At 51.6% G+C, this 27,826-nt stretch overlaps 1 protein-coding gene and 2 non-coding genes across 5 annotated transcripts; 1 reads left to right on the top strand and 2 right to left on the bottom strand.

Moving 5' to 3' along the window:
* Positions 1 to 61: 61 nt before the first annotated feature.
* On the bottom strand, positions 62 to 20,041 carry DPP9 (dipeptidyl peptidase 9). 3 transcript variants are annotated; one of them, XM_042024365.1, is made up of 21 exons: positions 19,972 to 20,041; positions 18,069 to 18,156; positions 15,373 to 15,626; positions 12,645 to 12,757; positions 11,761 to 11,934; positions 10,985 to 11,153; positions 10,701 to 10,814; positions 10,296 to 10,424; positions 9,741 to 9,802; positions 9,118 to 9,218; positions 7,565 to 7,742; positions 7,212 to 7,377; positions 7,040 to 7,119; positions 5,084 to 5,236; positions 4,784 to 4,919; positions 3,836 to 3,981; positions 3,175 to 3,321; positions 2,872 to 3,024; positions 2,179 to 2,321; positions 1,770 to 1,881; positions 62 to 1,351 (listed from the first exon to the last, which is right to left on the bottom strand). In XM_042024365.1, exons 2-21 carry the CDS (start codon positions 18,122 to 18,124, stop codon positions 1,259 to 1,261), a joined length of 2,679 nt encoding a protein of 892 aa, XP_041880299.1. In that variant the 5' UTR covers positions 18,125 to 18,156; positions 19,972 to 20,041; the 3' UTR covers positions 62 to 1,258. The 3 variants fall into 3 exon arrangements, with proteins under 3 accessions (XP_041880299.1, XP_041880302.1, XP_041880301.1); XM_042024368.1 differs by lacking the exon at positions 18,069 to 18,156 and having other exon boundaries at positions 19,972 to 19,996; XM_042024367.1 differs by lacking the exons at positions 18,069 to 18,156; positions 19,972 to 20,041 and adding an exon at positions 16,024 to 16,156.
* Positions 20,042 to 20,653: 612 nt separating this feature from the next.
* Positions 20,654 to 20,725, top strand: TRNAG-UCC. The gene has a single exon. It is a non-coding gene; the product is annotated as a tRNA-Gly (tRNA).
* Positions 20,726 to 21,071: 346 nt separating this feature from the next.
* Positions 21,072 to 21,144, bottom strand: TRNAV-CAC. Its single transcript has one exon. It is a non-coding gene; the product is annotated as a tRNA-Val (tRNA).
* Positions 21,145 to 27,826: the final 6,682 nt, after the last annotated feature.

Genomic DNA, 27,826 nt, shown 5'->3' with positions numbered 1-27,826 from the left:
GAGCCGCTCTGGCTGTGGCAGCAGCTGCCGTTTCCTCCCGCCCCCCAAAGCAGCCACCACGTCTCTTTCCAATATTTTAATGAGTCGCTACATCTTACACTCATAATTATAAAAGAATAAGAATCCATAAAAATATTTTCTTTTCATAATACGCACTTAAAATACTCCAGGGCAAGTCAACGTGGTTCATTTGGGTGGGTTTTGTTTGTGTTTTCGTTTTGCCCCTGGCAGAACCCTTGGCTTGAGGGGGGCATGTGCTCCCCTGAGGTGTGATTGCTCAATCCCCCCTCCCCAGAACTGCAGTTCCTGTTGCCCAGGTAAATAAAAACCAGGAGAGACGGGCAAGGGGACCAGTCACTGACCCGCAGAGAACTGAAGCACAGCCAATTTCAGTGCACATCGGAAAGCTCGGGGAAGGAGAGGGGGGTTGGGAGGCGGCACAGAGAACGGAGGGAGGGAGGATTTGCATAAATATCATCCATCTTGTGTTGCAAAAACCCAAATGCTGCTGTGTGCGCTGGAGAGAGGCTCTGGCTGTAGCCAGTTGCCAGTGCTACCTGTTGGCACAACTCTGTGTGAGAGCGGCCATGAGAGGAAGGATCAGAGGACGCCGTTACTGGCCCCGGCCACTTCCTCCATCTGCTCTGCAAATTTAAACTGGAAAATATATATAAAAAAAAAAGACTAGTGTTGCATGCTTCTGTAGAGCTCTCTTCCCTTCCCAGGGCTCCAGTGTGGCAGCAGGGCCAGGACACAGACCAGCTCCCCAGGTGAGCAGTAGGTAGTTGTCTCTTCCCTCCCACTCCTGGCTTAAGGCAGCTTCTGATTCGGCTCTTCCGTTTCCAACACAGGCACTGAGTTCTTGCAGGTAAGAGTTTGGGAACTGCACAGGTGCAGTGGAAGGGGAAAAGGATTGGGGAGAGAGAGAGATGGACACAAACCTCAGCCTCGGGACACAGACCACTGTCCATTGATTCCCAGGAGAGAGGGAGTAGCAGCAAAAAAAGCATTGAACAGCCAGGCTGGAGGAGAGGAGGAGGATGAGCAGCCGAGCAGGGGCAGACCTCCAGCTTGGAAAGTGAGAGAAGGTGGCACTGTCCAAAGGAAAGGTGCCCTCCAGCTTTTCCCCCTGGCCTGGGGGGATCCCCAGCCCGACGTGGGCACTCAGCCCCTTGTGCTCTGGGTTGGACGCTGCTGGGGAACGGGAGGGCACGGGGCAGGTGAGCTGTCAGTGTCCAGTTTGCAGAGGCTCGTGCTCTCAGAGGTATTCTTGTAGAAAGTGCAGCAGCGTGATTTCGTAGTGCTCTCCTGACTCAGGGCACCGAATACTGTGTCTCTCGTTGGGGTAGATCTGTGCCGGGGCAGACACGGGGCATCGGTCACTCAGCAGGGACAGACCTCCCTCCCCTCAGCCCTGTTCCCTCCATCCAGTCTCCACGTGGACAAAGAGGGTGCCAGGGAAGGTCTGGAGCACAACCCCTCCCTCACTGCAGCCACCTCTGCCAAGTGGGACAGAACAGCTCATGGAGAAGGAAAGTTCCAGGCCCCAGGGCAGCAGCCCTGCCTGCACATGCCACATCTGCCAGCCATGGAACAGCCACAGTGCCACCTCCCGGCCTCCTGTCCGAGTCCAGCGAGGTGTTCACTGTCACCAGCATCATGACAGGATGTGGGATATCTGCCTCCATCTCCTCCCGTCCCCAGAACACACAGCAGGGAGCTTTCTCCAGATTTATGGGACCTTCCCACCCCACTCCCATCCCTCCTACCTGCAGCTGGTAAGGTTTTCCAGCTCGGATTAGCTGCGACACCAGGAAGTTGGTGTGAAAAAAGTGCACATTTTCATCCAAAAAGCCATGGAGGATCAGCAAACGATTTGGCCTGGACATGGGGTGGAGATAAGGAGAGAAACAGGGTGAGAAACCAGATGGAAAACACGACGAGATACCAGATAAAAGCTCTGCAGAGGGTCTGAGCAAAGAGCTGGACAAGCCAAACCCAAGCAAGAGCAGTGCCAGGCCATGGCCGTGGGCCTCGAGCCCTCCCTGGCAGAGGGGCTGGGGGTGCCATGGCCCAGCTGCTGCCGAGTCAAAGTGGACCAGAACCCCTGAATTCCTTTGGGATTGAGCAGAGGTGGCACCGAGCAGGCGCAGGAGCAGCTCTGGGGCAGGTACTCACTCGTTGGGAAGCTTTTCCACGTGCAGTGCCACCGAGCCAGCCTCGTAGCCCTGCTGGTTGTTCTCGGGGACGTCCATGTAGCGCTCGGTGTAGCCGGTGTCGTAGGCCATCCACACGGTGACAGGGGCACCTGCTATAGCGATCTGTCAAACAGAGGGGTGCCAGCACACAGCCTCCATTATCGCCTGCTCAACAGCACAAGTGTTCCCCGTTTCCCAGGAGAGGCAGGAAGAAGCAGGCTCTGGGCTGTTCTGTCACTCAGATCAGGATTCCCCCTCAGCAATCCCACACACAACCCAGATTCCTCCTCCTGCTGTTCCTCTTGTGGTCACAATGGGGCAAATCCCTGCACATCAGCACTAAAGGCCTCCCCTTTGCAAGGAGGACTTGTGAACGATCCAGAAACTCTGCTGGGACTTGGGCTGGGAATAGCACATCAACATCTCCCTGTATGGCAGACCCAGCCCTCCACTGGGAAGCAGCCCGTCCCAGAGCCATCCTCCTCCAGCCCCAGCCAGGGATGAGCTGCAGCAGGACACAGGATTGGAGCCAGGAGCTCCAGGCAGGCAGGACAGGGGGACATTTCCACCTGTCCACCACAAACAAGGCAAAACGCCAACTCCAGCTGCCAAGAGGGACAGAAGCTGCGAGAGCCAAGTGTCCTAAAGGTGCCAGTCCCACGTGCAGGCTCACCTTGAAGACGTTGGGTTTACAGATGAGCCCCATGAGGGACAGAAAGCCCCCGTAGGACCAGCCGTGGATGGCGACCCGGCTCAAGTCGATGAACCCGTATTTTTCTGCTACATAATGTAAACCTTCCACCTGGTCCTCTATCTCCACCTGACCCTAAAAGGCAACAGGGAGGCTCATGTTAGTGGACTTGATAAATTTAGAAACTTGAGGCAGGAATGGGCAATGGTGACACAGGAAACGAGCAGCCACCACCCTTAGGAAGGACAAATGACCAGAGATTCCCCAGCACAAGGAGGATGTTACCATTTGGTTTTTCAGGGCCCCTTCAAATTTGAGGCCTCGCTGGCACGATCCCCTTCCATCAATCACCACCACAGCGTAGCCCAGGGATGCCAACGTGTTCAGCCGCAGGTACTTGATACCTTTGAAGGAGTTGTTCACCAGCTGCACCTGCACAAGGAAGGAGGAAGAGTTTCAGAGCTGGGCAGCTGCCTTCCAGTGCCTTCCTGTGCCAGTGGAGGATCGTGAGCTGGACAGCAGCCACTCATCGAGCTACCAGAGCCATGGAAATCAAACCACATGCTGGAAAAGTCATCTGAGGTTTGAAGCAGAGGTCAAACAGAGGGACAAACTAAAAGAGTAGGTTTAGATTAGATTATTAGGAAGAAGCTTTTTGCTGTAATGGTGGCGAGGCCCTGGCACAGTTGCCCAGAGAAGCTGTGGCTGCTTCAAGGTATTCAAGGCCAGGCTGGATCTCTGAGTAACCTGGGACAGTGGAAGGTGTCCCTGCCCATGGAAGGGGTGGAACTGGATGGGCTTTAAGGTCACTCCAACCCAAACCACTCCATGATTCCACGACAGTGTTCACTGCTACCCAAAGTGCAAGTCCTGATGCATGACTGACAGAGCTGTGCCCTGGGCAGCAGCCCCAGCCCTGACCCCAGCAGTTCACCTGGGTTATTACCTGAGGGCCTCCATACACAAAGAGCACCGTGGGATGCTTCTTGCCAGGCTGGACATCGTGAGGTTTGTAGACCATTCCGTAGAGCTCCACGTCCGACTGGGTGTGGAAGTGGAAGATCTCCGGGGGGACGTAGTCTGGGGGACAGCCTGCAGCAGGAGGGTCACACACAGCACTGAGGGACTGAGCAGGCTCTGCCTCCCACCCCCTGAACCAGCTCCTCTGTCCAAACCTGACCCTGGTCAGGGCTCCTTCAACATCAAACCACACCAAGGCTTAGCAAAGCCTCTCCCTGGGAAACACAGCCTCCACCTGTCTGCACAGGGAAGGGATTCCACAGGAAAACCTCACCAGCTGGGAGTTCTCCAACAAGGCACACGTGCCACAACAGCAGCGTGGGAGAGAGTAAGAAGAGGGATGGCAGAAAGTGTTTGCAGTAGGGATTCAGCTGCTGTGAGCTGTACCTAAACCTTTAAAACCTGCAGTGCAGAACGGAGCAGCCACTGCATTCCAGGGACTCATTCCTTCCTTCTTCAGACGAACCATGAATAAAAAACCCCCTGGAAGTGTTCAAGGCCAGGTTGGACGGGGCTTGGTGCAACCTGCCCCAGGAAGATGTCCCTGCCCATGGCAGGGCACGGAAACAAGACGAACTTCAACGTCCCTTCTCACCCAAACTGTGTGGCGACTCCGCGCTAAAACCACATCCTTGTCCATGTGTAAACTCTGTACATCCCTGAGCACAATTTTTGCTCAAGGTGTGAAACACCTCAAAAGCCCACAGAGCATTTCCTGGGCAAGCTGACCATGACAAGTATCTCCCCCACAAGATAACATCATTCATCTTCCCTCAGAGCAAAGGTACTCAGACCACTTCCTCCCCATCACTCTTGGCTACTGCTGGGAGTGTTACCACTGAAAGGCCCCACTGGCACATTCCCCAGGACTTACTGGCTGCCTCCATCATGCTGGCCCAAAACTTGGGCTGCTTGTGGAGTGGGTCATCATCGGGGCCGCTGAGCTTGTAGATGTGCACACAGGGAGGAGTGCTCACACTGCTGTAGTGGCTGATGAACATGTCAAAGTTCTGGCAGGGGAGACAGGAGAGTTAGGGAACGAGATCCTGCATTTCCCACAGAAAAGCTCCCACACCTCAAGCAGCACTCAGGACTCGTTACTGGCCACGAGTCATTGCCACTCCCAGTTAGGATCCCTGTCAGTCAGGAGATGGGAATCCAAGAAACAACAAACCTGGCTCATGGAGCAGCTGTGGGAGAAGCCTGGAGTGGTGAGTCGCATGATCTCCCCTGGAGCCTCGTAGCTGACCACGTAGAGGTGGTGCTCCAGCGGGGTGTCCTTTGTGCCTTGGAAATACACCAGCTTGGTGGCCTCATTGACCCAGATCTGTGCCGGGAGAGAGGGCTCAGGGACAGACAGGGACAAGCTCTGCCCCTCTGCCAGCCCAATGTGTCTGTCCCTGGGCAGAGCCAGCTCAGAACACATGCAGACCATGATGGGATGCTCAGGGCAGGGGGTTGAGGGGCCAGAGAACACACACAGCACTTGGAGAACTGCAGACAACACAATGCAGCGACAAAGAACAGTCCCTCAGCCTTTTTGTTAAAGACTCAAAGCATTTGCTTATTAATGGGCATAAAAAGTTGGGCTTTGCTCCCTGCAGGTTAAGAGGAAGCCATCCTCTTAGCAAGGAGGATTCTGTGCTTATATGGCATCTTACAGAACCATGGAATCATTGGAAAATCTGTCCAAAATCAACCATTAACCCAGCAGCACTGTGCTCACCACTAACCCATGTCCCCATGTGCCACATCCACACCTTTCTGAACACTTCCAGGGGTGGTGACTCCTCCCCACTGCCCTGGCCAGCCTGTCCCAGTGCCTGACCACCCTTCCAGTGAAGCCATTTCCCCCATCTCCAACCTAAACCCCGCCCTGGTGCAATGTGAGGCTGTTTCCTCTGCTCCTGTCCCTTGTTTCTGACCCTCACCTGGCCACAGCCAAAGCATGGCTGGGTTAGAGGGTACAGGTACCTTTTTTCCAGCCACCATGGTAATGAATTCCCATTTGTGGGAGGACAGGTCTAACACTCTCAGCACCAAACTTTAAGACACATTAAAATAGGTTTTTTACTGTCCAGATAAAGCTGTTTCTAAAAACCACACAGTCAGGCAGGAACAGAGGCGACAGCTTTTAAATCCTGCATTGATCCAGCGACAGTAACTGAACTGTTTTTCCACCTTACGGTTTCCAAATGCTATTTCTGGCTAACCCACAGTTTGAAGACCCCTGTGAACAGCAAAGGGAAAAACATATCTAACCCAATTGGCCAGGAAAACCAGGCAGAGCCCTGTGGAGCAACAAATGCATCAAAATAATTGCTGCTAACACAATTTTAGCCATAACACATGCAGGGAAGAGCTGTGGCCAAAATCAACAGCATGTACAGTGAGAATCCACATGGGGAGGGACAGCAGGTTAATTGCAGATTGAGGAAGAGCAGCAGAAACCAAAAGCTTGGAGCTGTTGTTCTTTTAAAAAGCGAGAAGTGAAAATCCAGATTAATTGGAAATGAACAGACAAGGTCTTTATTTTGACAGAAATCACCTGGGAGTGTTAAAGATCAGACTCAGAGTTAATTCCTGAAGCAAAAATGAAACTAGGTTTCTACAAGATTAATAAAAATTCATTTCTGGCTGTTCTGCAAGCGACAACAGATACAGCTTTTCCATATTCTAAATTGCTTTATATTCCCCGGCTGCCTTCTTCCTAAAGGCTCTGCTGAGGGATCAGCTGGAGACCAAGAGTTCACTCCGAGTGCCAGGACACATTTCCACATTGCAAGAACTCATTGGAGTTAAAATGCCTCAGCAAAGGCAGCAGTCCCCAGCTTCTCCACAAAATGGTTCTTTGTTGCTCTTAAACCTCAGACTTGTGTCCTTTTTTATAGCCTGACCCACTCCTGGGATTTACCTAAGGAGCAATCCGAAGTCTGATTAAGAAGGCAATCAGATCCATGTGCACTGGCCTACAGCACTTCTGGGGAAAGCACAGGCAGCAATAAAAACAGCAACAAAATGAAACTTAAGCAGTTCTAGCAGGTCCCAGGCGTAAGGGAGGACTCAGGCCAGGACTGGGGGCAGACAATGCAGAGCTGAGACACTGCAAGAGAATAAAAATAACCCCTACCTTGGATCCGTGCCTCGCCAGCACCTCCCATTCCCCACCAGTCAGGGCAATCTCCTCCTTGATGGGACATTTGAAATCATCTGCAAGAAAAGCCATGAGAATAAATGACTGCCCTCCAAAAAGGACAACACAGGCCAACGAGAGGGGGAGCTCCCAGGGCTGCAGCCCTTACCCTCACTGTGGACACAGGGCTGCACCCAGTCGTGGCTGCCTGGCTTCAGGATTGCTGTCACCCTGTACAGGTGACAGAACCCCGTTTTGCACTCGTTGGCTCGGATAAAGCAGAGCTCTTCCTCCTCCCCCTCCGGCTGGATGAAAGGATAGAAGATGTCATGAACCTGTCACACAAGATGAGAAACCTGTGAGTGATTTGTTTTATCAAACCCCTGATTTAACACCAAATTTGGGGCTACTGAGTAGCAAAGCTGCTGGAGCAAGGACTAAACTGGACACCCATCAACATGAGAATGGTTAACTGAGGGGAGGAAGGGGCAGCCTGTGTTCTCCCAGCCCTGAGCCTCTTACATTTATCCACACATCAGTGGTTTCTTCATAGATCACAAATGGCTGGACATTTTCTGGCACAGTTTTGGCAAATTCAGCACGCTGCTCCTCATTTTCTGGGACTGGAATAAAGAGTGCTGGAGGCAAAAGGACTAGCTGGAGCCGCTGCTGAGGTCTGTCTAGGAACATAGCCCAGGCACTGGGGAAAGAAGTCGGAGGTGAATGTCAGTACCACAGAATAGAGGTTCCTTTCCAACACCCAGAACATGCATCCCTTTCTTCCCCCCGCTGGCAGAAAGGATTTGGGCATCTGAATGCAAAGCTTTTCTCATCACTGCTGCTTTCTAATCCCCTGGAAGCTGTGCCAACACACACGTACTGCCAGACAGCTCTGGTATTTCACAGGGGTATCGCTCAGACGAGATGTCTGACAGATTTGCCAGCGCCTGTTCCAAGGGAGCACTGCTAACAGAGCCCTGTCTCCAGAATGGAACTCCTCCTTGGACATCCCTCCATCAGGAAGCACAACTGTTTGTGCTCCAGCTCTCCTCCAGCTCAAGTGATCACCCTCCAAGAGCTCCGTCTGCAGCCTCCTCCTCGCGCTCTGACAGAGAGGCACAGACCCAACACGAGTGCCAGGGGAAGGAGTCGCTTCAGCCCCAGCCCTGCTTCTCTCCAAGGAGAGTCCCTGGAAGTGGTGCTGCACTGCAGGCTCTCAGCATGACAGATGGCAAAGCACGGCCACCCCAAGGCCTGCGAGTGCATCCAGGGAAGCTTCGTCATCCAAGACAGGTTTGAAAAGAGCCAGCTCTCCCCCAGCGCCGCAGGATTTCAGGAACTGAGATATTCAGCACATTTAGATAAGCTCTGGTGCAGAACATCACAATCACCTCCAGGATTACCTGCTGCAAAGCTCTCTAAATTTCCCTTCCAGAGCAGAAAATTAATGACGAGTTACAGAATGCCACCTTCAAAGACAGCCAAGTCACCCTAACTTGATCTGCACACACACCAGTTAAGCCAAGCAAGCTTGGGAGGGGGAAAAATTAAGAACTTTAAAATTTCAGTCAGATTGGGGTGAATTCTGTAACTCTTCAGGCAAGACTGGGTATCCCATTTGGAGCCATGGCCAGCCCCAGAGCAATCCTTCCCCTTGGACACGCGGCAGGGAGGATGTGGCAGCACAGATCCTGCCCCTGTCCTGGGATTCAGGCTTTGATCACTAACTGTGGCAATGAACAAAGACAAAACTGCCTACAGAACACCCCCATTTTCAGCAGGAAGCACACTGCACCTATGTTAAACACCTTCAGCTCCAAAGAATTCCCCAGGACTGTCCACTTAATGTATCAATGTCATTTAACTCTGTGGTTGGGACAAACCCCACAGCCTGTCACTCTGCCCTGCTTCATTCCTACTTTTAGGATGCTACAGCACTGAGGAAGCCAAATATTCATGTGCCAGTTTTGGCACTCAGGGCTTTAAAACAGGTCATGAACACAACACAAGCATGTGGAGGGTCTGCAGCCAGAGGAGCCCTTGGGAAATTTATTTTGGGAGGAAAATGGACTCACTATTTGCCATCCCGGGTCCATCCAGCACGGGCAATGTACTCCACAGTGGGAAACAAGGCAGCAAAGGGTTGCACCAGCTCTTTGTCCTGAGCACACACAATCTGCAGCAAAACCAAGGTCTGACATCAAATCAGAGCACCAGAGCTCCTCACCTCCTCCCAGGGAAGCTCAGGGAGATGCGACAACAAGGAAGTTTAGCTACTGGCATCAGTAAGGGTCAGGCCAGGAGAAGCAAGCCTTGCTACAAAGAGCAGGAAGAGAAGGGAAAAACAGGCTTCAAAGCAAAATGATTTTGGCATTCAGCCACGGGAAAGGACACAGGCAGGGACTGAAGCCCCAGATTAGACCTGGCTCCAGCCCTCCTGTCTCTGCCATGGTGTACCAGGCTAACCCCACTTCCCCCTTCCCTCCACATTCCCAGCTGAATCTCCACCAGAATGATTCTTTTCAGCATTTTCAAGTCTTTCTGTTTCTTGGATAAACACATTAGAGAACCAGGTATTACAAGAGAACAAAAAAACCCAGACTAACACTATTTAGGATTTCTCTGTGACCTTGTTTTAATTCTCGGGAGCTTCAAAAAAACCCTCCTGTGCAATGTCCCCTTCTGAGTTACCACTTACCTTACCCTTGCTGTCTGTTTTAAATTCTGCCAGTTTTAATGTAATCTTGGGGTTTTTGCTGCCTGCAGAGAAGAATTGAAAAAACACCAAGACAATCAAGTTGAACATTCTGTGGTTACACAAAATACAGCTTCTAAAGGAGAACTGCCCCTGGTCCTACTGAAATGGCTCTGTGTGAATTTAAAAATATCAAATATGTATGTAAGCAAACACCAGAGTCATTCTGGGAATGGGAACAGTTTGCTTTGCCTTCCCTAGTTGGCTGTGCATGTTCCCAGGGGGAGAGGCAAGATGGGATTCAGAATGTATTCCACAATATACCACCGGATATATTCCACTTCCTCAGCAATCCTTTCATTTAGGGCTGGGATTTAAAGTTCAGCCTTTCTTGCAGCACATTTTGGGATCGGAGAGTCAATTAGGTCTCAACATTTACAACCAGTTTCTACATCTTAGTAAGTGCCCAGATGAGTGATGCAAAGTTCATAGCCTCAGTTCCACTGCTGATTCCAGCTGGAGTCCAGAGCTGCCTCAGCAGCCCCACGTTTCACTCACCTGTCCTGGGGTACCGATAGGAATCTGTTTTTCTCTCCTCTAAGGCAGGTGAAGGAACATGAATTATCTCCACCTCTGACTCATCCACTTCCTCATACAAGATCCGCAGTGTTTTCAAATCCTCTGAACCTGGGACAGAGAGCAGGAATGTTTGCAACAACATTTCCTGCTGTCCCTGGACTGCCTGGAGCACTGGTGCAGAGGGAACACCTGTACAGCCCCAGCTCTTAGTGACCACCTGCGAACACTCCACAGTTATAATCCCCTCAGTGCTTTGTTCTTTCAGGTGATCTCCCCAGAAACAACCCAAACCCAGGCCAAAGGAAAATCATGCTCAGAGTGTCATTCCTAGCAGGAAGGCAGCAGTCACAACGCCAGGATTTCATGAGCAGAACAGTGACTGACCTTCTGTGGAAGCTGTGGGACACCACCAATAGCCCGTGAACCGATCAAACTCCTCCTGAATGACAAAAGTGGCTACACCAGCAGACTTGGGGTCATCCAGAACATTGGATAAGCCTGGACAGGAACAAAGATGAGACAGCATTTGCATTTTGCATTTCCATCTCCTTGGAAAATGCTGACCCAAAAGACAAATGCACTTGTAAGAAATAAGCCAGGAGTGTGGGTGTTGCAGGCCAGATTCCTCAGCAGGAATTCCCTTCTGGAGCTGGAAGAAGCCCCGCTACCTTTATGGCAGTATGTCATCCGCCTCTCCTCGCCCGTCTCGATGTTTGCCACCCACAGGTCGTTGTTGTTAATGAAGGAGAAGAAGGCTGGGTCAGCAGGGCAGATTTTGGGATCCATCCGTGGCCCCGTGCACTGAGTCTTGATCTCCAGAGGCTTCATTGGAGACACCTACGGCAAGAGACACACACGGAGCTGGGTGCCACATCAGCTCCCAGCTCTGCAGGGAAAAAGCCTAAATCAGAGATACAGCACAGCCCACGGGATGATGGCAAATGTGGCCCTGACAGGACACAAGAGAAACCACCATAACCAAACAGATGAAGATGTGGAAGATGTGGACCTGCTAGAGCAGGTTCAGAGGAGCCACGGAGATGCTCTAAGGGCTGGAGCCTCTCTGCTCTGCAGTCAGGCTGGGAGAGCTGGGGGTGTTCACCAGAGAAGAGAAGGATCTGAGGAGACCTTAGAGCCCCTCCCAGGGCCTAAAAGGGCTCCAGGAGAACCTCCTGTGAGGGGGGGGAGGTGACTTGGTGTGAGCACAGGGTGCTCAGAGAAGGTGTGGCTGCCCCATCCCTGGAAGTGTCCAAGGCCAGGTTGGATGGGGCTTGGAGCAACCTGGGACAGTGGGAGGTGTCCCTGCCCATGGCAGGGGTGGCACTGGGATGGGCTTTAAGGTCCCTTCCAACTCCATCCAGCCTGGGATTCCATGTGCAGCCATCTCCACTCCAAACCATCAAGGCCCTTTGAGGTGATATCCACCAAGTCCCGCCAGACTCACCATGAAGCCATTCTTGCCCCCATCTCGACAGTGGAAGAGGCTGTTGCTGGCCTGGAAGAGGAACAGGCCGCTCTCACTGTGGAAATCGTAAGATGTTATCCCAAAGACACCCAGTCTCTTGCGCTCCCTCAAGAGCTCCTCCTCTCTGGAATACATCCCATGGTGAGGGGTTGCCTAGAATTGAAGGAAAGGAATATCTGAAAGGATCTGCAAGGAGAGGAATGGTCACAGGAGTGCTCTGAGCCTGTCACAACACCCCAGCTCAAACAGGCAGCAGTGTCAGGGTCCCCAGTTCCTGTACTCCAGGCTACAGCTGTGGGGTCCAGGAGGCCTAACCCACCACACCCCCCCAAACTTCCCTCTGCAGGAGGGCTGAGCTGTGAATCTCTCAGTTCTGCAGTTGGCACTTTAGCATGAACTGAGAACAGCTGCACTTGCTCTGTTTATGCAGATAGATGTAACCAATTAACTTAATGACGTTATCTGCAGCCTTCACAAACAGTTTCCATGTCAGACACTGCAAACAAAAGTTCTTCCGGGATCTTGAATTACCCTGGAGAGAACTCGCAGCCCAAATGGGGTCAAGACAGAAATTCTGTTCCACCAGGAACTTTTTAAGTAGGGGAGAAAAGACCAACACCCTCCAATGCTGTCAGTGACAAAGGACATGAAGGTACTGAAACCAGGGAGGGGAAAATTCCCTCCTGTTCTGGTTTACTCACAACAGTGTAAGGCAGAAGCAGCAATTTAAACTCAACTTTCCCAACTTTTTAAAAGCAGGAAAGATGACAGACACCACACAGGTGTCCCCACCGCAGCAGCCCCACAGCATCACCCAGTTTCCCCAAGCACTGGCAACCCAGGCTCTTCCCACTCTGACTCACCTGAAAGTGATCCAGCATCTGTTTCCAGGACAAGAGCAGCAAGGCCTCCTTCCGTACCTTTTTGGGAATCTCTGAGTAAAGAAGGGAATTCTCTCTGCTACCGTATGGCATTCCTATTAGAAGGACAAAAGCATCACCCTACTTAAGATGAGTTAGCCAGGAGGCCCACGAGCAAATTCAAACAGGAGTCTGGAAACAGAGGGGCTGGGGCTGCCCAGAGGCCTTTATCCACATTCCTTCCCAAGCAGCTCCCAGATCAATCCCAGAATAACATCTAAAGCACTTAGATACTCATTTGTTTGGAATTTTTCCTAAGCAAGATTTAACACTAACTCACCTCTCCAGAACGTATCAGGTCCAACTTTCCCCTCTGTGCCTGTCCTCCGTGCCCCAGATCCACTCTAAAAGCACCACTCCCTGAATGGGTGACTCAACATTACTCTCCACATTTCTCATCCAGAAATTTGCTACAGGGACCTCATTCAGGCCAAGGCAGCAGCTTGCAAGGGGGGAAGGAAAAGCTTGGAAGCTCCAGAGAGCCCATTCAAATGTGAAACAGTATCCTACAGTCAAAAGACCTTGTCATTTTACATAAGCCTTTGACTGTGGTTATCAAATAAGCTCCTGGCCTTCATCCAACTTCCAAAACAACCATCAAATATCCTGACACGTGATTTTGACAGCTTCCACAAAAACAAAGACCATGAACTTGCCCTCTACTTATGCTATAGAGACTCCCTGGATCAGAAATTCACACAGGGATATGTGCCCTGATACTGCCTACTCTGCACATGTTCTGGGCAGAACAGAGAGATTTCTGAGCTGGCTGACCCAGCAGTACAGTTACTTCAAATTAAAACTGAAATATTAATAAGTGCTCGGTAAGCAGAGTGATATGTGAGGATCTAATCCTCAGAGATACAGGAACACCAAAGTGCTGAGCATGTGGTGTTTAACATAAGCAGCATCTGCTACGATACAACATAAAACTCTGTGGGGATGGCCCAGGAATGATTGAAGATGGCCAAACAGGAAAAACTGCAGAGAGGAACAAATGACTCTGGGCACACGTATCTGACACCCAGGCAACTGTGACCTGGACTTTCCTTCCCCTTATGTTAGAACTTTCTCCAGTGACCTCAGGCTGACTAGAATCAATTGGCATTTACAAGGAAAATACTGCCTTCCTCCCCAAAAGACAGTTTGCTTTGCTTCCAAGTGAAGTATTCAACTCTACAGCAAAGTTCATCAGGAGTCTCCATCTACTCCTCAGTTTAATTTAAACACTTAAAAATGTTATTTAGTGCTGGGGCAGTAACAGCAAACTGAGTTAAACACTTGTGAACTTACAGGTTGCCCAGAGAAGATGTGGCTGCCCCATCCCTGGGAGTGTCCATTATTATGGCAAAAAAAATCAGCACTTAAATCAGCATTTACCCTTTATTGGGGACATATGAGAAGAGGTACTCTGGGATTACCTGGCTGATACTGATCTTAACTGAGCTCTAAGCCCTGTACAATTCCTTAAGGAAGGAAACACTGAAAAGGCACTTGTGTATCCTCAGTTCCTGGTTCTGGCTCCTGGAACAGTCACACCCTGGCAGAACACCAACCACCCAGTAGCTGGTTTGGTTGCCATTTCATACAACAGAACATTAAAAAAATTTAAAATTAGCCACTTAGTTCTTTAATCATCTAGATCAAAAACCAGTATCAAAGTGAACTGGAAATACAGTCAAGCTTTAAATCAACCCTCACTGCTCAGACTTGACAAGAAAAATATGCCAGCTCTGGATACTGCCCTTCAGAGCAGCACTTGTGTCCCAAGAATTTATGAGAACTACACAAATCAAGTCACTGGCACACAGGAGCTGCTTAATGACAAAACAAATCAGTCCCTCAAATCCAGCATCCTACAGTGACCTACACTCAAAACCTGGAAAAAGAAGGAAGAACAGCAAGGTCACTTCAGGGCAGCAGTCACTGCACAGAGTTGCACATCAGGCAATTTTTACTGGCCCAGTAACGATCAGCTCATGCCCCAAAGCACAACAAACTCTTTATAGTCTATAAAGCTTCCCATGTTACCAGCCACAAAATTATCCAGTTACTAAAATCCAACAACTCTGTCACTAATTACATTGTGGCTCCAACTGTAACGAGGGACCTCTACAACACGGAATTCTGCTTTCAGTCCCACTGAAGGAGAGGGATATTTCCATGCAAATGCCAGGAACAGCTCATTCCCACCTCAATTTTCGTCCCTGCTCTTGAAAGCAATCCTTCCTACCTTCACGACACTTAATAAAGCAGGAGACACCACCATCCTGCCATTAATATGTTGCAACATATAATTAGACATTACTCACAGCAAATTTCTTGGAAAGTCAGTCTGGTTACTGAAGCAAGTAAATCCCATTTCTCCCTAGCTACAGAGGCACAAGACAGTCCTGAGCGTGAGGAACATCCCTTGAACTTCCCCATCCCCTGTGTGACAAGGGACACAGAAGTGCTGGGTGGCCAACACTTCCCCTTGCCACAGCGGAAGCCCTGTGTGCGAAGCCTGTCTGGGACTGGCGAGCCCCAGGCTTTGTGGAAGATCCTGCAAGCCTTGAGCCACATTACCCAATCTCCCATCCTGTAAAGGGAGATCCCTCCCATGCCTTCCCTTGCCTGTTGAGTTTGGAAGAGCCCCACGCTCCCCCCAGATGCTGGCACGGAGGCTTACCCAGGTAATAGAGGCGGTGAGAGTGCGGGCTGGACTCCTCTGTTTTCCGGACAAACTGGAAATCATGGGGAGCTTTGTTCACTATCATGCCCGAGTACTTCCTGCTGCTGTGAATAATGTCACGCAGCCCATCCCAAGAATGCTTTTGCACCTGGAATTGGGAAGGCACATCTTCCATCTCAACCACTTCGGAGCTGTCCGAGAGCGTGTCCACTGCAGTCATCCTCGCTTCCCCTTCAGAACTGGGCAAAAAACTGAGGGAGGAGTAGAGGGAGAGAATTAAGCCTTAAAATCAAGCAGGTGCTCCTTGAACTACAGATCCTAGGATTCTCTGCACTCAAGGATTACATTTTAAACATATTGAATCCTGTAAATGAAGATATTGACCTCAGAAAACTCCCTCTCCCAGGACTGGCTCTAGGAATAAGCTGTTAAAGGAAGCACAAGCAGCAGATTCTTGTGCAGACAACAAGCAGCTTGACTCAAAGGAAAACCACTCCAGGAATTTGGATAGATATGTCATCAAAGCTATGACCTATCATAAAGGCACATAAACTCCTGCCCCGTGAGACCACAGAAGAGGAATCCCCTTCCTATCCCAAAGGAAAATCGCTTGGGGAGAGAGGTTCAAACCCAAGCACAGCAACTCACCTGAGGAGATACTGAGGCCAGGAATGAAGTAAGAGAGATGGGAAAACAGGAAGGAAAAGTGCAGCTGCTTAGCTAAGAGAGAGCAGGCAGCAGGACCAGACCCTGGCTGTATCCTGAGAAACGCAGCACACATTCCTCAGAGATTTCCAAGCGAGCAGGTGTGGAAGGAGAGGACAAGAACCACCTCCGCATTAACACAAATGTTAATTTGACGTGAGGTGGGCCCACAGACTTGCCCAAGGTCAGTGATGTCATCCACTGCAAAGCAGGAATGAGCTGAGGACTAGGGAAACCAGTTTCTGACACCCCACTTGAGAAGCAGGATGTCCCTCCAAGAGGACATTTGAGTGGTTTTGGAGGTACCTGAAAGAATGTTACAGAGAATTTCAGAAGAACTTCAGTTTACTGGACAAAATTAGCTTAGAGAATTTTGCTCCAAGGAGACAGAATCAGCCTTGTACAAGGGCTGAAAATGTAACATCTCCTCAGACTCCTAAGTCCCTAAATTGTACAAAATGTGCCAATAGTAACACAAGAACAAGCTCCCAAAATAACTCTGTAGATACTCCTGGTGCCTACTGCCCAGCAGTGAATCCACAGCTTGAAAATGGATAAAGAGGAGTATTTTCCAATCAAAGGCAGCCAGGAAGTCCAAGTGAAACCACAAAAGCGAACATGATGGGATGTTCTAAGACTGTGAGTGTGTCTGTGGCCTCTGCCTGTATCCAGGGTCTCCACTGCAGCAGCTAAAACCACAGCTGAAGGCAGAAGTGTTGCCTGTCAGGAACAAGTGACAGGAAGACCATGAAAATCCATAAACTGAGTGCAGTTCTCCCAACCCCATCCCACTGCAGGTCAACTCAGCCAATTAAATACTCTGGCTTTGGCTCACAAAGCCTGGCCCCTCGGGTTACTCTCACCCAGCTGACGAATCCATCTCACCCAGCCAGGCTGGCTCCTCACCAGGGGAAATGTAACCTTTAAAACCAGTCCACAAATGGGATACTGGTACCTGTCCCCAGCTGAACTGGAGTCTGGAGCCCCTTCCAAACTGTACTGCCATGACTTTATGATGTGAACAGCACAGCTCTAAGCTTCGTACTGTTCTCATCCTGGTGATTTGGACTCTAGAATGGAGTGGGGAAGCAGGACAAGCAAAGCAGCCACCACACAAAGTGAGGTGAGAGAGCTGGGAATTGCCACTGGCACAGCTGGAGCCTGGTGGAATCTCACAAAATCACAGAATGGTTTGAACTGGAAATGACCTTAAAAATCATCTAATTCCAAACTCCTGCCATGGGCAGAGATACTTCCCACTAGAAGGGAAAAAAAACCCCTAAAACCTAGGTCCTGGCATGATACAGAGTACAAAGAAACTCAGATTTCTGCCTCTGTCACTACAGCCACCTCTGGAAAAAGACGCAGCCAGTATTTGGCAACAACACATACGTAAGTAAACAAGTACAAGAAGTAACTTATCTCAGAGTAGATTTTGGGATTACATTACTCAAACATGAGTTGGATCAAGACACCAGTTATTAACTACCTTAAGACAGGCAGCAATAGCACATCCAAGATTTCCATCTTGCTGGAGAAGCCCTGTCCCTTCTGCCCCACGCTGAGGCAGAGACTGAGATGACTCAGAGCTGTTGCAGGAACACTGCTCTCTCCACTCCCCAGAACATGGAGCTGCCCCTTGGGGCTCTTTTAATGCCATTTGTGCCCTGCCAGGTGAGGTGGGGGAGCTACCAAGCCCTCCTTTGGGGGAAGGTGTTAGTCTGGAGAGGACAATGAGCACAGGTGGGAAATCAGCACCAGGAAAAAACTGTAGAGCTCGAAACTGGAAGTGAGTGAAACAAGTTATTGTCCTGAGTCACTTCCTGATTCACAGATCCTGACACAGAGCTCCCCGGGCAGGACTGTACAGCTGGGATTTCTCAGAACCCTCACTTGCTGCAGAGGTGATTGCTGCTCTGTCCCAGCTCCAGAGGTGATTGCTGCTCTGTCCCACAGCACACAGAGGCCCCGGAGGGACCTGGACGTACCTTCTCCAACTTCCTGCAGTCTCGTTTTCCAGACGAACCCTCTTTATCTTCTGCATTAACTACTCAGAGAGCTGGGCAGGACAGGAAACTGGGGAGGAAGAGGGGAGAAAGGAGATTTCATACAAGTGCTGGCTAAAAGCATCTTCCATAGGTCACATCTCCAGCTGAGCGGGGAGGCACAAATAAATCCTTGGGTTTCATTCCTTGGTCCAAATCTGTTCTGTCATCACAGGCTGGATTTGAACAGCCCTGAGAAATCTGAGAGACTTCTTCACCTGAACAATGAGGCTCACTGAACTCTGTGGTGTGCCTCTTTCTCTCCCAGAAAATTCTTCTTAAAATCCGAGAATCTTGAGTACTGAACCTTTCTGTCACCCCCTTCCCAAAATCTTGAAATTCTTGCAAGTATCAGGTACTAAAAACTGACAAAACAGAGGCCTGGTCCATACACTTAGAGGGAAGAGTCAAACAAAGGACACACCATAAGGAGCCAGCCAGAGGGTAACAGTCCCACCTGGGACATAAAAAACACATTTATCTTCCAAGCCTGACTGCTGCTTCCCTGTGCCTCAGCCCTGCTGCCACGAGGAACCCCGACTCCCCACACCAGGAGCACAGGAAGGTGCTTCACTGTCATCCTCTCTCCCCAAGTACAAAGGTCTTTAGCTCTGAGTCACAGACACACTCCAGACCCATCACTGCCTTTTATCGAGGCTCCTGCTCTCCCCCAACAGCCATTTCTCCACCAAAACCACACTCAGAGGGGACCGGGAGACAAAGCATCACAAAGAAACTCCTCAGCTGCAGAGGAGAGCAGAGAGAGAGGAAGCAGCAGCAGCCAGTAATTTCAGGGCAGTTTTTGATGCAGGCATGAAGGGCAGCAGGAGCGATGCTCAGGAATGCTGAGTAACCTGGTCTGATCTCCCAGCTGAGCCTGCCTTAAGCAGGGGGTTGGACCAGAGACTTCCCAAGGTCCTGCCAGGCCCGGCTGTTCTGTGATTTTAATGATTCTGAGGAACATCTTAACCCTCATTGCACCCAGCCCAGATCACGCATTTCACAGAGGGAAGAAACAGTAAAATCTTGGACCAGGGAAAAAAAAAAAGAACCTGAGCAAAATAGACAAAAGAGATCAGGAACCAGGGTGAATCATTCGGGAAGAGCCAATGGAACACAGGAACACAGTCACCTACAGGAGCCCTTACAACATGTCCCTGTCGTGGCCGGGAGCTTTAAGATCTCCAAAAATTAAAGCAACTGAGAGGGGGATGAACCTGTGGGGATTTCTCCCGAGAGGGATGAGCTCTGGCAAAGGCTGCCAGCAGCCCGTGTCCCTCTGCAGCTCTTGCCGGGAGCTCTGCCCTTGGTGCAAAGGAAAGGCCGGGATTTGGGACAGCAGGAGAGGGGGAATCCCCGGGGACGGAGCATCCCGTGGCCCCCATCTCCCTGACCGCTGCAGACGGCTCTTTGCCGTGGAAGAAGAGGAGCGAGCAGCCCCTCACCCGCCTGGGCAGAGCAGCGGCTGCTGGGGGGAGACGGGACCCCCTTCCAAGGGCAGGGGGTGCCCCCCATCGCCCCATCCATGGGCAGCATATGGGGGGAATGAACTGCAAACGACCCCGAGGGCCAGGCCTGGCGGCGAACCCGGGCGAGCAAACGCCCCCCGGGGCGAGGGGAGGCCGCCCCCACCCCTGGGGGAAAAACAGCCCACGGAGGGGGGCAAACACCTCCCCCCGGCCCCTCGGGCACCCCCAGCCCAGGGCAGCGGGAATGCGGCCCACGGAGCGGGCAAACGCTCCCCGCCCGGCCCAGCCGCCCCGCACAGGCGTGGGCCCCACCCAGCCCTACCCGTACCGGGGCGGGACCCCGCTCCCCGCCATCCCCCGCTCCCCTCCTCACTCACCGCGGGGCGCGGCGACCTCCCCGTGCCGGGCGGGGGTGGGGGCGGCTCGCGGGCGGGGGAGGGAGGGGGCGGCGGCGGCTCCGTCAGTGCCGCTCCATGTCCCGGGCGCGGGGCAGCCCCGGAAACGGGGGCGCGGGGGCGGCGGCGGCCACGGCGCGACCTCTCACCCGGCGGCGGAAGTGGCGGGAGCGCGCGCGGCGGGAGCGCGCCCCGGCGGCACGGGAGGAACCACTGCCGCTGCGGCGGGGGGAGATGCCTGCGGGAGTACGGAGCTGTCGCAGAATCACACAGAATAGATTAGGTTGGAAAAGACCTCTGAGGTCATCGAGTCCAACCGGTGACCGACAGCCGCCTTGCCATCCAGACCATGGAGCTGAGTCTGTCCTTAAACACCTCCAGGGACAGTGAGTCTGCCGCCTCCCTGGGCAGTCCGTTGCAACGTCTTCATGGAGAGGGGGGACACAGAGAGAATTGAGGCTGATACAGGGTAAAAAAGCACGGAGAGAAGATTCTTCCTCCCCTCGCCCTAGAGATGGGTCCCTAATTAAGCATTTATTGCCGTCGTGGGGCGGCTGTAGAGCCGTTCTCATCTCTCGTTTTACCTTATCCCGTGCTTCGGGAGAATGGTTGGGTCCCGCTGGGTGCTGTTGCTGAGGGAAGCCGGGGAAGAGGCTGTCACCGGGCGTTGGTGGTATAGTGGTTAGCATAGCTGCCTTCCAAGCAGTTGACCCGGGTTCGATTCCCGGCCAACGCAACTTCGTTTTTCCTTTCTCGTATTATTTTTTCCCCCCGTTTCTCACCGATCCGAACCGAGCTGAGATGCACCGGCGCGCGGAGCGCCCCCCCGCCTGCGCTGTGCCCGCTGTGAGCCCCGGCGGGAGCGGACGTTGCTCAGTCATGCGGCGCACGGTGCCGGTTACTTCTCTTCCCAGCGCTCGGTGGAGGCCTCGAGTGGTCAGGAGACGGCAGGGAAATAAATAAATCCGAATTTTAAAAACCCGCCTTAAACACGGCCCTACAAACAAACAAGAAAAACCAAAGCAGCACCGAAATAAAGCGCCGCAGAAAGCCACCACTTAGAACCTAAAAGCGAAAACACGTGTTTCCGCCCGGGATCGAACCGGGGACCTTTCGCGTGTGAGGCGAACGTGATAACCGCTACACTACGGAAACCCGCAGTGGTTGCTTTTTCCGTAGGGTGGAGGATGTTCCCACCATGGCGGCTGAGGCGACGCCGATCTCCCTCACGGCAACCTCAAAATAAACCTCCCGCAAACCCCGAGAAGCGCCGCGCGGGATCCCCAGTGCTTATCATTAATGACTAATTGGAGTTCCTAGAGCCCCGCTGGTCTCAGGAGGCGGCTGAGATGCGTGGCCCGGGCAGTGTTTCGGGGATCGCCTCAGAGAGGACACAGCCCCACAGGGAGGGCTGAGGGGGCGCAGGGCGCTGCTGAAGAAATGCCTCTTTTCCCTAAGGCAGCTGCCACCAGATGTCGGTAGAATAGTCGCGACAGGGAGTGGAGCTCCCTGGAGAGCCGCCCGGGAGGGACAGGACCCGCCTGGCCCAGGGGACAGGGGCTGGAAGAGGAACGTCCCCCAAGGACAGACCTGTTGACAATCACAGATTCACAGGATGCCAGACTGGTTTGAATTGAAGGACTTTAAATCTCATCTCATTCCACCCCTTGCCATGGGCAGGGACAGCTTCCAAGGCCCCGGGGTACTCCAAGCCCTGTCCAGCCTGGCCTGGGACACTGCCAGGGATGGGGCAGCCACGGCTGCTCTGGGAATTCCATTCCAGGGCCTCAACACCCTCAGTCAAGAGCTGACAATTCCAGATAGTTATAAGTTTGTTCCTCTTACCCTACTACACTGTTAATGGCGATCCTTCTCTTTCTGGCGAAACCTCAGCCCTTGGAATCAGGTGGTAACATGAGAATTATTTTTTCCTGTTTTGTTTTCTTTGTTGAAGTGTATTTTATGCTCTGCTGGCTGCAGAAAAAAGCTTAGAAGGGAGAAATGAATCATAAACCCAGATGAAAGCAAAAAGAACCTCACTTTTAATAACACTTGCTCTTAATAAAATCTACTTTTAATTTTACAATTTCGTTTTACAGTTTTGTAGCTGATCTTTTGATTTGGGGCTAAAAGGGATAGAGAAGAGGTTGTCACATGTCCTTTAACTTCAGGGCTTGCCAGTGCTTTATTCTGATCTGATTTATGATAAGGATTATAATGTTACATCCAAGTCCGTGACAAACCTGATGTCTAGGGACTTGTTTGCTTCGTGTTGTTGTTAAACATCCCGGAGTGAAATTCTTTTTGCCTGCAGCTGGCAGAGCTGCACAGAGGACTGGTACCAACCTTTGCACCGAGCATCAGCTGAATGTGCTGGGGCAGAGCTGATCAATAGCTGGGGGCAAGGTCCCCTCCCTCGAGCAGGGCAAGTGGATCTGTGAGTGACCCAAGACCATCCATGAAAAGATTCAAATGCTTTGGGTTTTGTTTTCTTCCGCAGCCCTCTTTCAGCCTGGCGATGGGTGGAGAAAGGAGCTGCAGAGCACACAGCGCCAGGGAGGAAGCTCTTGGAAGGTACCTGTGGGAAGCAGAGGCAGGAATTCCATGAAAGACATCGTGCTGTCGGTGTGAGCTCCCAGACCCACACGGATCCCGCGGTGGTCCCTGGTTCTGGCAGCTCTGGGAGCCCTGAGAGACACCGAGTCCTGGGCTCTCTCTGGGTGCTCCTGGCGTGGGCAGCGCTGGCTTTGGGGGCACAGACAAAGCCGCCTCTTCCCGCTGCTTCCCGCTTGCTGGAATGGCTCCCGGGGATGTTCTGGCTTTTCTGACAAAGGTCCATTGTCATGGACGGCTCAAACTTTGCCCTCAGGACAAAGATCCTGCAGCATTTCGGTCTCCCTCCCAGCCCCTGACCTATCCCTCTTCCTCCGCTTCCAGCACTTCCCACCCGTGTGGCGCTGCTGGGTGTGGGAGCCCCCACGGACAGTCCCCAGAGCACGAGAAAGAACTGTCGCAGGGGAAAAAAGAACCCGGGGGCTCATCTGAGGTGAAGGCTGGATATTCTCTTCTATTATCACCAGCATCTGCCCTTTCTGAGCGAGGAGCCCTCCCCCAGCTCTCACCAGCGGCCATGCTCGGCTTTGTTTCCCTGACTCGCTGCACTGGCTGCACAGTCCCATTCTTCCCTTTTCCTCCCTCCACTCCCAAAGCCTGCGTGGCTGTTCCAAGAGGGGAGCTGGAAGCACTGTGGAGCAGGAGAGCTGACAATCAGGGCCAGGAGACAACGCTGCCGTGCACAATACCCCCTCAATTAGCCATTCATTTCTTCTGCCTCTGAAATGGGGAGCACAGCCCTTGTGTCGGGAGATAAAACAAGAACGGCTTCAATAGCACTGATTTAAATTAGGTCAGGCTGGCTTTTGTGTGGCAGAGACCACACAATAGCTGTCACACAACGGTGGAGGGGAGCAGCATAAAGGAAAAGAGGCCAAGCAAGTGGCACAGATGCTGGGAGTTGGTGGGTGCTGGGACACGGGGGGTGTGTGCGTGGGGATAGTGGAGGGGCAGACACTCCACCAGCACGTGATGCTGAGGCATAAAAGGGGCGGCATGGTCAGCAGGGGACAGAGAAGTCACACACGGCCTGTGCAGAAATGAGCTCGGCCACACCACAGCCATGTGCCCCGGGAAACTGGTCTTTAACCACAACTGGTTATGAGACAAAGGGGTGACAAGCTTTGGACCTCTCGGGGCAAGAAGGATATTGAGGGGCTGGAGCGTGTCCAGGGAAAGGAACAGAGCTGGGGAAGGGTCTGGAGCACCAGGAGTGACTGAGGGAGCTGAGAGGGCTCAGCCTGGAGAAAAGGAGGCTCAGGGGGGACCTTCCCGATTGTTGGGGTGTCCTGTGTAGGGCCTGGAGTTGGACTGATGATCCTTGTGGGACCCTTCCAGCTCGGGGTATTCCATGATTCCATGACCTGAGTTTCAATCCTCAGCGTTGCCCAATTTTTTTCCCCTCGTAAGTTCCCCAAAAGCCCACGCCTGGCCTGAACACCTGGTGTGCTGTGAAATCCTACACTGGCTTCTTTAGGGATGGGCGTGTTTGGGGAAATATCAGCAACTCCCTCAAAATGATCTCTTAACTCAGGTTCTCAAAGCCATCCAAGTGTCTGCCTTCAGAGAGAGGTCCTGGGGAGAGTTTTTCAGGAGGATGTGAGCACTGGAGCTTTGTCCCAGTTCTCCCCCCAGTTCCATTCGTATCCTTATTGCTGTTTTTACAATGGCAGTGCAGATGTTCATGTTTATCTGGCCATGGGAGGACACAAGAGCAGCGTGCTCAGAGCTACCAGCAAGAGCCTGATCTTTTCAGCAAGCTGTTGTCATGGTCTAAATGAATTTATCCAGGTAAATTCATATGCAAAGGAAGGGCAGATAAATTTAAAAATAAGAGTCCACCCCTTCGAGTCTTCCAGGAATAAATGAATGGTCTTTTGTGCCCCAGAATGGACTTTTACAGGTACCACTTTGCTACAGTTGGGCCAAAAATCAGTGGGGGAAAATGTGAGTGTGGAAGAGTGGAAAGACATAATCAGCCACTTAATTGAGTCTTTTTGGAAGAACAGGGTGATATTCTTTTGCAGTTGCAAGAAAAAGCTGTAAACAAAAATGATACTTAAGAAAAATTTATTTATTTATTACCCAGTCATAATTTGCATGCTAAAATTGCAAGTGTTATCATTTCTACTACTGATAGTAAAAAAGTAGGTGAGCCAAAGCCCTGAGTGTGCCAGCCAGTGCCAAAAGGAGAAAACTAGGTTAAGCTGAAGTATCAGTTGTTCCTATTCCCCTTCATTTGTTTGTTCACACATGAATAATTTTTTTTTTTTTAAATCCAAGACAGCTTAGGTCCACTCTGGGCCATCAGCTACAATGGCCTACATAATTCCCCGGCTGATTTAAACACACTGCTTCCCATGGGCACACACAGGCAGCGGAATATTCAGTGGCCACCAGCTGATATTGGAAAGACAGGCACTAAAAATAAGTTGTCCTTTTTTAACAGTAAGTGTAATTAAGCACTGAAATAGTGCCTGTTGCAGGGAGGTGGCCCCGGAGGCACGGAGCCAAAACGAGACATGTTGTTAAAAGGTATGTTCCCTTCAGCAGATGGTCAGAGCTCTGATGCATGAAGCACCCAGCGAAATTATCCACCCAGTTCCTGTAGGAAGCCTGTCTAGAGCAACCATAACAGCCCTAATTTCTCTCAAAATACAAATATATGGTTGCTAGTTTTCACTGCTTTACAGCTACACTATTTGGTGTATTTTTAGCCGTTTAGTTGTGAGAACACAACGAAAACAGCAACAGCCCACTTTGGTTTGCATTTTGATTTACTTTCTGAAGCCCACACTGCAGTGGAGACTGGAGGTGCCCAGGTACCAAAAGCAGCTTAACTGTGGTAGCAAAAACTGTGTTGTCTGTCAGGGGAGGTTTAGGTGAAATACCAGGGAAAGGTTCTTCCCGCAGAGGGTGCTGGGCACTGCCCAGGCTCCCCAGGGAATGGGCACAGCCCCGAGGCTGCCAGAGCTCCAGGAGCGTTTGGACAGCGCTCTCAGGCACAGGGTGGGATTGTGGGGGTGTCTGTGCAGGGCCAGGAGTTGAATTCTGTGGGTCCCTCCCCACTCAGGATGTTTCTACAATTCTTTGATTTGTTCTGTGATTCTGTGATTCTGCTCACTGCTTCCTCTGGTGCCTGTCCCTGCATGTGGGGTAACCCAGAGGCAGAAGAGGCAGGAGTCCAGCTCTTGTTGACAGCTTAGGGGTGTGATCATTGTGGGTTCCAAGCAAGAAGACATACAAGTTATATCTGATCATGTTATTAGTGCACACATCCATATACATAAATAAATCAGAATGATACAATTATGTGTATATCAGCAGAGATCATTATTGTCCAGCAAATGGCATCATCTGGGATGCTCCTGAGTTGTGACTGTATAAATCCCAGTATTCCTGAGATGGACTCTATAACCTGAAATGCTCGTTGGAGTCCTTCAGCTCTCCAACAACCCAAAATCCACTGCAGAAAATAATACGTTCTGCAGAAGAATGGTTCATTCCCTGAATATTTATTTGCTGGTTTGGGCTGGGGTATTTTTCTATTATTATTATTACTATTATTTGTTTTGTTTATTTCTTCTCCTTTAATCAGCTCCAGCTGAGACAGGAGAGGGTGGGAGGAGGGTTTTGTTCCTCTGGAGAAAACAGGAGGCTGTGCCTGTGCAGCCATGGTGACAAGATCCAGGGCGCTTTCTGGCTTCCAAGCAATTTGCTCCCCACTCCTGGCTCCCAAGTAAAAGTGGGGCAGAGAAAGAGAGGAGCTTTTGTTTCTCAAGTGCTTCAGCTGTTACTTCTAATTAAGCGAAGAGCTCCAGTGCCTTCCCACTCCCCAGCCTAAGGAGGATGGAGTTGGGGCAAAAGGAGAGCCAAGAGGCTGTGGCAGCTCTCCTCTTTCCAGCTTCAGCCTGGCTGGGTGACCTGTGCCATCCTAGTGCCTCAGATTCCCTGGCTGCAGGGGGGAAGAAATGAGAGAGCCCGAGCCCAGCACGAGGCCAGATGGAAACGACCACCCTGCTGTTCAAGGTGTTATTATCGGTTTAATGCAATATGTTCCCAGCTTCCCAGACATGCTGACCATCAGCAAATTGCTCTTCCTTCTCCAGCTTTCCCTGGATGCCATCCCCTTCTCTCTGAGATGCCGGCCCCTGCTCTGAGGTCTAACAGCATTTCTCCAACCTCCCCAGTGCACCTCTTTTTAACCCCTGCTGGTGTCACCAGGATGCGCTGCAGGAGCCAGGTGAGGTGTCAAGAGCTAGGGATTGGTGGCCTTGGCACAGCCCGGTGGGGTTTGTGGGACAGGGAGAGTGGAGTGGGCAGAGGGCAGAGCTGTGACAGCTGTGAACCACAGCCCCTGCCCAGCTCTGCCACAGGGAACACAGACTGTTCAAAGCACTGCACGCTCATGGGAAGGACTGCCAAGAGGAAAAGAGGGTGGAGATGTGGAGGGAGAGAAAAAAAAAATGAATGTAGGGAATAGGAACGCTCAGGAATCCAACAGCCCTCGGACTCAAGGTCCAAGCCCCGGCTCAGCTCTGGAAGTTGCCCACCAAGGACTGAAGGAGCCCTCCAGGTCATGGCAGCTCCCCTGTGCCTCTGTGCCCACTGAACTCTGTTGGATCTCTTCAGCCTGGGATCTCACAGGGAGAAGTTCAGGCCTTCACTCAGAAACAGATGGTCTCCCTCTTGGGCCCCATCTGCCACGCAACGCTGGAGCAGTTGGTCTCTGCAGTGCTGAGCAGAATCTTGTTTACTTTCCCCTCCCATCCCCAAGGTGATCGTGGGGCAACCCAAGCCTGCTGTTTCAGCCCAGATTTCCAGGAACAGCCAGGAACTCCGAGGTGCAGGAGTGTAACCCAAGAGCAAGAGAGGGCACGTGGCATTGGCCAGCCCTGATCTCTGTCACTGTTCAGCCTGGGAAGAGGGCTGTGGTGGCAGGTGGTCAGAATGTTTGGGGAGCCCTTTGTTTGGAAGAAAGCACATAGGTGAAAGGAGAAATCCAGAGGGAAGTTTCTCCAGGGCCAGGCTGCAGGAGAGGTGCCAGGAGCAATTGGTTTGTGAGCCTTATCCATGATGAATCAATTAGTGCCCAGACTGATGAGAAATACATGGTGTGTTTGGTGGAGCTGTTTGGCACTGACCTTCCCTGGAACCAAGTCCAGTAAGGTCTTTGGGTGTCTGGGCCATCTGGAAACGCTGGTGAACTCATCAGCTTCAGTGC

The sequence above is a fragment of the Corvus kubaryi genome, unplaced genomic scaffold (genome assembly GCF_017639235.1).
Source record: "Corvus kubaryi isolate FWS band 111438036 unplaced genomic scaffold, C.kubaryi_AGA036_p1.0 37262, whole genome shotgun sequence".
Classification (NCBI taxonomy): Eukaryota; Metazoa; Chordata; class Aves; order Passeriformes; family Corvidae; genus Corvus; species Corvus kubaryi.
Note: the sequence above shows the minus strand (reverse complement) of the source record. Positions and strands in the feature narration are given on the sequence as shown.